Source organism: Homarus americanus, unplaced genomic scaffold, assembly GCF_018991925.1.
Source record: "Homarus americanus isolate GMGI-L3 unplaced genomic scaffold, GMGI_Hamer_2.0 scaffold39833, whole genome shotgun sequence".
Lineage (NCBI taxonomy): Eukaryota > Metazoa > Arthropoda > Malacostraca > Decapoda > Nephropidae > Homarus > Homarus americanus.
In genome coordinates, this window is record NW_024726652.1 from 3145 (window position 1) to 15575 (window position 12431).

Sequence of the window (12431 nt, forward strand, 5' to 3'; positions counted from 1 at the left end):
AGACTTAGCACTGATAGTAAAAGGCAGAAACCAGATCAGCAAAGTCCAAAGAGCACTAGACCTCATCAGTGAAGAATGTATGAGTCTCGAACTCAAGATATCAATCCCAAAATCGAAAGCCATGAAGATTGGACACAATGAGCAGGGACACAACTGCAAATACAAGGTATTGCCCTACAATGGGTCAATGTATACAATTACCTGGGCATCTGGATTGACAAAGGCCTCAAAGTTGAGCTAGCTGCCATACTTGGAGCCCGAAGTCACGCTTCCCTAAACAGTCAACAAGGCGTTGTAGTACACACTGACTCACGATGTGCTATTGAAGCACTACAATGCAGAGAGCCTAGAGACAAATTCATCTCATAACATCCGTTGTTGGCCTATTGCAAAGGCTAAAACTACAAGATCGGCAAGTAATCATTAACTGGGTGCCCAGTCATATCGGAATCCCAGGGAATGAACGAGCTGATGCTGCTGCCAAGGCTGCGTTAGGACAGCGAAACATTGAGATGAACATCCCGCCCAGTCAGGAGCAGATAAAGAAGACCACGATAACACGAACTGCCCAGTGGAAAATAGACAAACATAGAAGATTAACACCAGTATCACGGTCGGCCAGGTGGTACTATCTGGTCACGAATTATGAGAGACCACCACTCATGAAGGATATAACAAGAAGGGAAGAAGCCATCTTCCACCGACTGAGTCTGGGATACCCATGCATATGGGAAATCATTGTACAAGTACCAGCAGAGCAGCGCATGTGCAAGACCTGCGACGGCGGAGCAGAAAACTCACTGCAGCATTACCTCATAGAGTGCCCTGGAACAAAATTAGCTAGGAGAAACATACAACCCCCAATCACAGCAGAGAAGGTTGCCAAAATACTAACCACCAACCACTCTCAAGAAACCCTACAGTTTCTTACCGAGCATCCACCCCCCACGCTAGTGGTGGAGATGTACAGTTAACTAAAAAGATGCTGGTGTTTTATCCCAGCAGTAGGTGGACCAGCATTTTAGCTTAAGGTCCGTGCAGGTAATATTCCTACAAATCTTAAAAACAAACACACACACACACACACAAACACACCAGGGTTCGCATACAGTGTCAGCCTCATTGCCTCCTTGTGTACCGAAGGCTGTCTGCCTAACGGGATCCACTTGTACTTTTTTTATCAAAATATTTGACTAATGGACAAATAATCGTAAAACAAATTACTGTATATGTACCATTAATTTTCAGGTTTTGATTAACCATTTTGATAATTCAGTGATATGCACTAGTACAAACCTCATGAGAGCGGTAATGTTATTTTTTTATGTTAAGAATTGACAAACAACAGTATTATAAATTCTTTTAGTCCAAAAATAATGATTACACACATACTGTAGATGGGACACACTGAACAAAGTTAGCAGTTGCAACACCTCTCCTTCTACGAATCCCTTTTTCAGAGTGGTGGTGAGATACTGCCGGGGGAGGTGGAGGGGGCAGTGCCAGAACTACTACGTCAGCGGGAAATGCTCGAGCGTTCTGTGGCTACACTCCGAGCGCAGGCGCAGAAGCTGGCCCGCGCACACAAGGATAAAGTCACCACGCTCGTCAAGGTCAGGTTTATTTACCGGAGTGAATATCATTTTTTTATCTGGATACCTTAGAGATAACTGAATGAATGACGTAGCTACAATATACTACACAGGAATGAGATCCCTTACGGGCATTTCCACGAGAAGCTGCCTTATCCATTGGTTTGAACCCTGATATTAGCATAGCATACATTTTTGCCAAAAATGTCAAAAAGATGTAATTACTTGTACAAAATAAAATAAATGGGCACAAGTCAAAGGAAACATCGACAATTATTGGAGCGTTTCAAAGCTGTCAACAATGACGTCATCAGTTCGGAAACTGTGGACAAAGAGTTGTGGGGTTATGAGATATTGGTTCACACTCAGGATGGGATGGAGAAAGGAAACTCACGATGTGCTCTCTGTATACATAACACATATTGTATTGGATGTACAATGCAGCTTGGGGCTGGGGGGGGTGGCAGAGTGAGTCCAAGCGTGGTGTAGGGAGAGCTGGTTGGTGAGGGTGCTCAGAGGAGGACAGGCAGCTTGTAGGGCGCCATGGTCGCCGGTGGGAGCGAGGGCCACCAGGCAGGAGCGGAGGCGGTGTTGCTTGCTGGTGGCTGGGTGAGGGGATCTGGTAGGGAGAAAGTCTGAGCAACCAGATCCTTCATCTTTCTTATTGGTGTTTTTGTCTTTGTTCTGCTCCCTTGGGTCGTCAGACCTTTGTATTAATATTGATTTGTTATATAATGCTGCTTATTATTATTATTTTTATTATTTGAGTTAGAGGCCTGAATCTGCGCGTGGCAGCTTTGGGAGGAGGCCGCAGAACAGGCATTAAGGTTGATAGTTGACCTCCGCTTTGTTAGGCGGCGCTGGTTACCGACCTTGACCACGAGGCATACGCTGGGGAATTCGAAGAGGGTCGGCTGGTCAGCGACACGGCGGTTGTAGGGGAGGAATCCACTACAGGAGCACGACACAAATACCGTGAAGCCTCTGGAAGAAATATATTCTTGTTTATCCTTGCTTATATCAACTGATATTTAATAATTTTCAATAGACGAATCCCTTCCTGCTGACCAAAAGGCTTGGTCTGCAATAATTGCAGACCAAGCCTTTTGGTGAATTATTCACCATGGTGAAAGGCTTTAAGCCATCAGGGCAAACCAAGATAGGGACAAAAAGGCGATTGACAATGTTACTTGACCTACACTCTAACTGGCAACTGTGGGAAACATCGGCAGATTATGGGGATCATAGTGACCGTCAGGAGGAAGTTTTTGCCGCGCCCAAGTGTACATTATACAAGGAACCAAAAGCTGTTATGATTGAAAAATAGTACAGACTTTATATGACACATGTTTAGTAATTTAGAGTTGATCAATAATATATGTCATCAACGGTTGATGTTGTGACCAACCATATTCTCACTTTACTACGTTATTTATTGGCACTATTTGTAACCGCCATCCGGGCGGTTAAACGAGTAATTAGACTCGTCACGTTAAACTCAAACTTAATAATTCGGTCAAACCTGTTGAATACAATTCATTTTAGTATTTTAAATAAATCATACATAGGCACTCCTATATAAATGTTTAATCCAATATATATTTACATAACAATCATAGCTATGTAATTAGTCTAATCTTAACACTTACAATGAGTACTTAATTTGCCATATTTCTATATTGTCACAATGATAAATGATGCAATGGACACAGTCTACCTGTGTACACAATAAGTAATAGTTAAACTTACGTGTTGAAAGTCTAGAGAGAAACCAGGTTAGGTGTTGCTTCTAAGGTAGCTATAATGCCAGCCCGATCTCCTGGCCCACCCTGGCTGGTCGGCGAGGGCTGAGTCAGGTGATTATGATTATACATAAACAAGCTCCCCTTACACACTCCAACCTCCTCTGGGCCTCTCATCTCCACCATCTAATACTCTATATACTGTATACTGGCAGGCACACCCAATAAACATGACATGACTTACAACCTAACATAATGTTTGTTTATGTGTCATCATAAGTCAGTACCGCTTGCGGTAACACTATTGATACTGTGCTATAATTATGTCGCTCTTGAATCTGTACTATATCTCACAATATGCTTCCCATATCATGTTAATTTGATCAACAATAAAGAATAAATAACCAAAAGTCACCTGGGTACCAACCTTTAACCTTGCCCACGATATAACATAAAAGTGATAGTTAAGACATTACCTATGGCTTCTTATCTTCAACTCTCTATAGTAAGTTTTATTTATCATGAAATTAAATGATACTCTCTTCTTCTAGCCTTACTGTGCTAGATTATTCATTAACAGTTTATACGTAAATTTCTTCTCAGCCCGCATAGGTTATGTTATTTGGCTTAAAGTAATTTGTTCAGCTGCTTAAACCAACCACTACCATAACAGTCTCTTTGGGCAGTATAAAGTATAGAATTAAAGGAGATTTTGTATTACCTTTACAAATGTCTAACTGGTGACACAAAATACATGTAATTGAAATAGCTGGAGACACCGAGCAATACCGGTGTAGCAGGACATATTATACCCGCTAGGTTATACCAGAGAACAGGTACTGAACTTTATGACTAAGGCTATTTTAAACCCCGGGTGTAAACTAGCATAGGCCAGATACTACTCCCCTGGCCAGAATACAGTATACTGTTCCCTCTGTTGTCTTACCCGCAGGAAGTTTTTTTTTTTTTTTTTTTTCTAATATACTTACTAATATTACTTCCAAATTTATTACTTCCTTATAATCATTAACACGGTATTATTTTTATGGATTGTTATTATTATTATTATTATTATTATTTTTATTATTATTATTATTATTATTATTATTATTATTATTATTATTATTATTATTATTATTATTATTATTATTATTATTATTATTATTATTATTATTATTGTTATTATTATTATTATTATTACTTATTAATTTCCTTTTTAATTTTGCAGATCTTATATAATTATATAAAATGATGCCACCTTTAAGATAACTTTTTATGATAACTACACTTTGATGGCACAATTTTATGGTAATCAAACGAAAATGGCCCAACAATCTTATACTTGAACACTAATTTGTTAGATAATTGTAATCATTAAATATCATCTCACAAAATTATACACAAAACATGTATCTTTGAGGTATTAAAGGCTACATACGTGTTCTAGTGATACTTATGGATATATGACATTATTTAGAATCATAATCTTATGATACAAACTTTTTCTCTGGATAAGTACACATAACCGACGAGTATTTTTTAAAAGTGTATGATTTAACCCATTCTTCCCCAGGCCTTCCACGACCTCTGCCCCCTCCCTCACCGCCGCTCCCTGGAGACAACCTAGGTAGAGTAACAAATTCTAGCTAATCACATGGTACTAAAGAGATGTTTCTGGCAGTACAGGAGAACAGTGACTTGCTGGGATCACTGCGGGAGCTGGAGGACAAGGTGTGGAAGCTGGAGAGAGACTTACGGCAGGCAGAGAGCATTGCAGGGCTGAGGGACCCGCGCTCTGGCAAGCGTCGGGCATCCAGGGACCAACTGGTACAGACGGTGACGCGACAGGCGGACACCATAGCCCGTCTGCAGGAGCAGCTTATGATGGTCCAGAAGGTTAGCTAACTTTTCCAATCTCTATCTCTCGCGGATTTTTCTACATCTACTCTAACCTTCAGTATAACCTCTCACTAAGACTTCTACGCCTTCAGTATAAATCATAACTGAGACTTCCTCCTAACTCACCGGTGAGATTTCTTCCCTGGCTTAAACTATCAGAAATCTTTAACCCAAACCAAGAACCGCATATAGGCCTGGATCACCCTGTACTTGGGCTGCTCACTCCAAGAAGTTACACTACCAAACCTGCTAGAACTGTAACCTTCCCAACTCGGTTATACTATTATTGCATAACCGAGTGAGTGATACAACCCCGTCACGACCCCTGTCCTTCTGCTGGCCATATAGTCATGAGACCCACATTTACGATTAGACATGTCATACTTTTCATTTTATTTTTACTGTACTGTATCTTACACTCCATGGTGAAAAAACAAAAACAATCTACATACTTCAGGAAATTTAACAACCTACAGCACTTGTTAATTATTTTCATCTTGTGTGTATTATTTTTTGCCATCTTCCTTGATCAACTCTTTCTGGCTGGAGTGTTTGAGCGTTGAAATCAGTCATTTTCTGTATTTGACACAAAGACTGGACGTTACGATAATCAAACTTCCATTGTGACATACCTAACCGATGACCACTGATGTGTCTTACAACCATGGTACAGGGTGGCGAGGGTGAGGGAGGAGCTGAGGGTGCAAGAGAGAAGGACGGGACCCTCAGCCAGCAGGAGCAGGTTGCAGAAGAGGCGACACCGACAGGAGACGCCACCAAGCACATCATCCTGCCACTCAGGGAACAAACCAACCATAACCTTAACACTGTCGCACCTACACACTGATACTGTTGCACCTACACACTGATACTGTCTCACACACACACACACACTGATACTGCCTCACCCTCACACTAATATTGTCTCACCTAAACACTGATACTGTCTCACCCTCACACTAATATTGTCTCACCTAAACTCTGATACTGTCTCACACACACACTGATACTGTCTCACACACACACTGATACTGTCACACACACACACACACACTGATACTGCCTCACCCTCACACTAATATTGTCTCACACACACACTGATACTGTCTCACCCTCACACTAATATTGTCTCACCTAAACTCTGATACTGTCTCATACACACACTGATACTGTCTCACACACACATTGATACTGTCTCACCCACACACTGATACTGTCTCACCCTCACACTGATACTGTCACACACACACACACACACACTGATGCTGCCTCACCCTCACACTGATACTGTCTCACACACACACTGATAATGTCTCCCCTTCATACTAACGCTCTCTTACCCACACACTAAAAACTATCACATCAGATTAATACCACTGACCACACCCCCATTAAGACACTTTGGCTGTGTTAAGCAGCACCAAACATTAAACAACCTCACGTCTAAAAAACAATCTCCAACCCAACACGTTGTCCCACACTTCTAAGTAATCTTGCATCTGACACCACAACCAACCATCTCAAGTTTTCCAACACTTACCTTATAATCATCAGCTGGAAATCAAGAGGGGAACAGTGAGCGTGACCTAGAGAAGGCTGTGAGTTTAATAAGAGTTGTGGGCGGGATTTTCTTATGATCCCATCCTCTAGACTTCTAGAGAGCATGCCATTATATTGTCTGACATTCATAAACATACAAACAGACATACAGATAAAAGGTCATGTTATACTATATACTATGTGCAAACACCAAAGAGGTAAGAAAAATATTTAAATGAAAAATGTATAGCGTATCCAAATATACAGTAATTATGTCAAATGAGCTTCATTTTCACAGTTGTCTTTTGTAGATGTCTACCGTATATATAATAATCATTCCACATATAAGCTCTCACTGGACAAGAACTTCACGAATTATACAATATCGAACCACTGAACATACGTACACACAGCCAAGCACAGAGAATATGGATCAAACTTGAAGAGATGGAGGACCCATTATTCTCCAAGTTAAAAGAAGAAGGAACTACTAAAACACACAGCTGGTGGCCCAAGAGCCTCCATGCTGACATAGCAGAACAAGACCCACTTTACACATATATGTGAACAAATAACACCACCATCGGACAAACAAAAATTAACACCCATTACAATAATGAATATCTAGCTAGCTTAGCTTCCCCCCTCAACCTCCCTCCCTAGAGCGGGCGGGCGTGTGCTGCGCACGGCCACCACCCAATCATTTCAACTCGTCTCCGCTAGGTGGACAGCCCACCTGCTATCTACCCCTCCCACTTTTCTTCCCGTTTCCATGCTTTACTTCTCTCTCTCTCTCCTCTCCTTTCCCAGTGCAAAGTCATTTGCCACTTTACTTCATTATCATCGTCATCATCATCTCACTGGAGATGTAAATATTTGTTTATATAGGCCTACATTAATTAATATTTTTATCTCCATGATGGTGTGTACAGTTGCACTATATGGCGGTACATATACAACCTAACGTATTGTACATATATATCAAAGTTGTACACACCGTTGCCTTATACGTTATATCGTAAGAGTATATATGTAATAAAGAATTAAGACAACGATAATTTTCTTTTCCTGTTGTTTGAAATATAGTAATATACAGGCACATACCACTGTATTGTGCAGTCGCGAACACAAAACTTGTGAATCCAAAGCATTTATGGACAGAATAATGCATCAGTGTACTGCTTTAGGTTCACGAGTCTGAATCTCGGGGTTCGTGGAGCAGCAAAAGAGGCGACAGGACTTATGTTTGCGACTGTACGTGTACCTTTTGGCCTACGTTGCTTTACTCATCACACCAAACCACCAACCAAACATTTGTAATTGGTGGGAGGAACTTATATTACGGTTTGTTTTTTACTACAACCTTAAGTTTTCTCCAGGGCGTCATGTTGTTCTGCCTACGACTCGTGAATCAGTAAAAAAAAAATTGTCTTTGATTTAAAATTTTACAATTTACATATAAACATAGATATTACATATTAATATATTTGTCCGTGAAATATTAGGATGACTTTTATTTTAAAATGCACTTGATCATCCATTTATTATAATATATCCTGCTTTTAATGAAGGCTATAGTCTCCTAAGCATTATAATTTTCCTTCCAACTTAACCGCATACATAAGAACATAAGAACATAAGAATGGAGGAAACTGCAGCGGGCCTATTGGCCCATACTGGGCAGTCCCGTTTACACCCAACCCCTATTGCTCATATAAGCATCCAACCTATGTTTGAAGCTATTCAGCGTATTCGAGTTAATGATGATATTTGGTAACTTGTTCCATTCATCCACTACTCTGTTTCCAAACCAGTGTTTACCGATTTCACGCCTAAATCTAAATTTATCTAATTTAAAACCATTGTTACGAGTTCGCACCTGGTTGGATAGTTTGAGTACCTTTGTAATGTCCCCTTTGTTTAGCCCTGCCTTCCACTTATACACCTCTATCAGGTCGCCCCTCGCTCTACGTCTCTCGAGGGAGTGCAAATTAAGATGCTTTAGCCTGTCTCTATATTCAAGGTTCCTAATGCCCGGGATTAGTCTTGTCATTCTCCTCTGAATTCTTTCCAAGGATTCTATATCCATTCTGTAATACGGTGACCAGAACTGAACTGCGTAGTCCAGGTGTGGTCTCACAAGAGCAAGATACAGTTTTAGGATGACCTCGCTAGTCTTGTAACTAACACTCCTTTGTATGAACCCAAGTACTTTATTAGCCTTGTTACGAGCAAAAACACATTGTTTACTTGGTTTAAGGTTCCTACTTATCATTACTCCTAAATCTCTCTCGCAGTCGGATTTCTCTATGGCATCGTTGTTCATCTGGTATCTGGTTTCCCTGTTTACATCTCCTATACTGAGTACTTTACATTTGTCGACGTTGAATTTCATCTGCCATTTTTCAGACCATTCGAAAAATTTGTTTAGATCTTCCTGTAGTTTTGCCGAGTCCTCGTCAGATTTAATAACACGTCCTATTTTAGTGTCATCAGCAAATTTACTTATGTTGCTGTCTATGCCGATATCTATGTCGTTTATGTATATAATAAATAATAATGGTCCAAGTACTGAGCCTTGGGGAACACCACTTGTGACGTTGCTCCAATGGGACTTAGTGCCATTAATGCTCACTCGCTGTTTCCTGTCCTGTAACCACGCCCTAATCCATTTAAGGATGTCACCTTTGATGCCATGTGCTTCTACCTTTCTAATTAGTCTTTCGTGGGGGACTCTGTCGAAGGCTTTGCTAAAGTCGAGATATACCACATCATAATTGTGCCCCTCGTCCACCGATTCGAAAACTGATGAAAAGAATGTTAATAGATTAGTTAGGCAAGAGCGTCCGCTTGTGAAGCCATGCTGGGAATCATTGATCAATCTGTGCTTCTCCAGGTGATTTCGAATAGAGTTTGAGATGATTGCTTCCAGTAATTTGCCTACTATTGATGTTAAACTGATTGGGCGGTAGTTAGAGGATAGTGATCTATCCCCCTTCTTGAAAATCGGTATTACATTCGCTATCCTCCAGGATTCTGGTACTACACCTGTTTTTAAGGACATGTTAACAACTTTGCTAAGGGCATACTAAGCTCTTCCTTACATTCCTTTAATACTCTGACAAATATCTCATCGGGACCAGGTGACTTATTAGGCTTTAGTTTGTCTATTTGCTTACTAACATCGTTACTAGTCACTACTATCTCACTTAATTTGTTTTCTTCACTATCTCTGAATAGAGTCGGTGCCTCGGGTATCATGTTTAAATTTTCGGTGGTGAAAACTGTTGAAAAATATTTATTCAAATTATTGCTCATTTCTCTGTCGTTATCAGTGAGCTCGCCGGTGTCTGACCGTATTGGTCCAATCGTTTCTCGTGTTTTAGTTTGATGCATTTGGTAGAATCCTTTGGGGTTTGTCTTCGCCTCCCTTGCTATCCTTACCTCATTATTCCTCTTTGCTTTCCTTATCTTGGTTTTAACCCTACTCGCCAATACCCTATAATAGTCCCGGAGGTGAATTTCGCAAAATAGTCCCTTATTTTTACTACAGTTAATATTAAATATTAAAAAATGTACAAATAATTTGCTATTAACATTGCAGACTGTATTCAGGAAATTTTTAAACAATTTAATTATCTCTGTCATGGTTTTGGTTGTATCCGTGGTAGTAGGAGTGGATTATATTATATAAAGATAATAATATGTCGTATTTCTTATTTCTTACCGTAGAGTCCGATACCTTCACACTGATTACTTACAGGAGATTATGGCGTATCTACATAGAAGTTCACTCCACCACTCGACATTCCATGATTTATACTTGATAAATGATGATTTAATGAATTCATTTAATTTTCAACATCTATCTAAGTTACTGGTTATACTTTGTCATAACCAATCAGTCATTACCTTTAGTAATAATAAGATAGGCTCACAGATACGGGCAGATAATTGCACTTACATTTATTTGTCAAGCTTCCATACAATGATTTACAATTTGCATGGATATATGATTTACTCACGTTCACGCTGTAATAAAATTAATCTTCTAAAACAGGGAATTTCCAACTTGGGGACACATGTGATTACTCTACTGTGGTATGACTTAACAGAGCCTTAATTCTTCAAGTGATACATTTACTGCCAGCCTGGATTGCTCTTGTTGCAACCAGGCTTCATCACAAGAATTTCTTCCCACGGCCATAACAACAAAAAGGTACTCTTGGGTTACCACACATAGTCTCGCGTCACTGACAGTCACTGGACGGTTGTCGCGGCAAGTAGAGCTGGTAAGCCTGACTTGAATTAACCATTAGGTGCAATAGACCAGCCTGGATTGCTTTTGTCGCAACCAGGCTTCCACACGTGATATTTTCACGGGGATAACAAACCTAGGTTAACACACTTAGTCTCGTGTCGATCACGGTCACGGTAGACGGGTGTCGTGCAGGAGAACTCTGTAAGCGTGAATTAATTAACCATTTACTGTAGGTTTGATAGGCCAGCCTGGATTGCTCTTGTCGCAACCAGGCAACCACACGTGATATTTCCACGGGGATAACAACCTAGGTTAACACTCTTAGTCTCGTGTCGACGACGGTTCACAGGACGGTTGTCGCCGCAAGTAGACTCTGTGTGGTGTGGTGTCCCGCCCCCTTTCAGGAGGGAGAGGATGGAGACGACGTCTTAACTAACCCATGGCTCAGGGGATACTACTCAAAATGAGGTTTTTGGGTGTGAAGCGATGAACAGTACAACACTGTTTCACTGCCCACCCCCCTAAAGGCTGGCTAACATACACTAATTGAAAAATACATGTCCCAGTTATGCCTCGCCGGGCGTCTTATCTCTGGTAAAACAAACTTTGGAGTTGGTTGCGTGGGTAAGCCTAACGCAACCCATGACAATCTCTTTGTTATGGAAACAGAAGTAAAATATATGTAATGGATATTCTATCTCACCACATCTTATACAACTATCATCTTGTTTTATGTTTAACATTTCTAGTCTGATTGGTAGTTCATGAATTTACCTATATATGAAGCCTCTCTGGTGAGGATCCATACATTTACATGTAATATTTTTTCCAAATAAAAGACCATTTAAACAGTGGATACTTTTCTTCAACTGCTGGTTTAGCCCATGTCATTAATATATTGTATACATCTTTATTCCTAACATTGGGAAAGTTATCATGCCTTGCTATCCTTCTTAGGGCATTGAATGCATTACTATAATAAGGTGGAGACAAGTAGGAAATATTATCTGAAGGTTTCATTTCTAATAGATAACTGGCCCTTATACTTGTATAATATGGAGTTAGAGATTTCCTCTTTTCATGGTCTGAGGCAATTTTTATGAAAGTTGCACATAATATAACAGCTGCTTTACAAAACACATTAACTACTCCAATACCTCCTTGTTTGATAGGTAAATACAGAGTTTGTCTTTTAATTGGCTGGCACATGCCACTCCACATGTATTTAAAAAAACATGATTCAATTTTCTGTGAGTAAATTTTATTTAATGGATATGTATGGCATAGGTACAGCCTCGTTCAAGATTCATCTAACACTGCTGGAGACAGCTGGCGCCTCAAGGCCGTTTGTTTACGTAGTAAAAATTATGAATGAATGTAAAAGTGATCGGTGATTGG

General features: G+C 40.2%; 1 protein-coding gene across 1 annotated transcript; it reads left to right on the top strand.

The window, feature by feature from the left end:
- The first annotated feature begins 1463 nt into the window (after positions 1–1463).
- LOC121865678 lies at positions 1464–6451 on the top strand. Its single transcript, XM_042365204.1, has 3 exons — positions 1464–1613; positions 5021–5230; positions 5907–6451. Exons 1-3 carry the CDS (start codon positions 1527–1529, stop codon positions 6078–6080), a joined length of 471 nt encoding a protein of 156 aa, XP_042221138.1. The 5' UTR covers positions 1464–1526; the 3' UTR covers positions 6081–6451.
- Positions 6452–12431: the final 5980 nt, after the last annotated feature.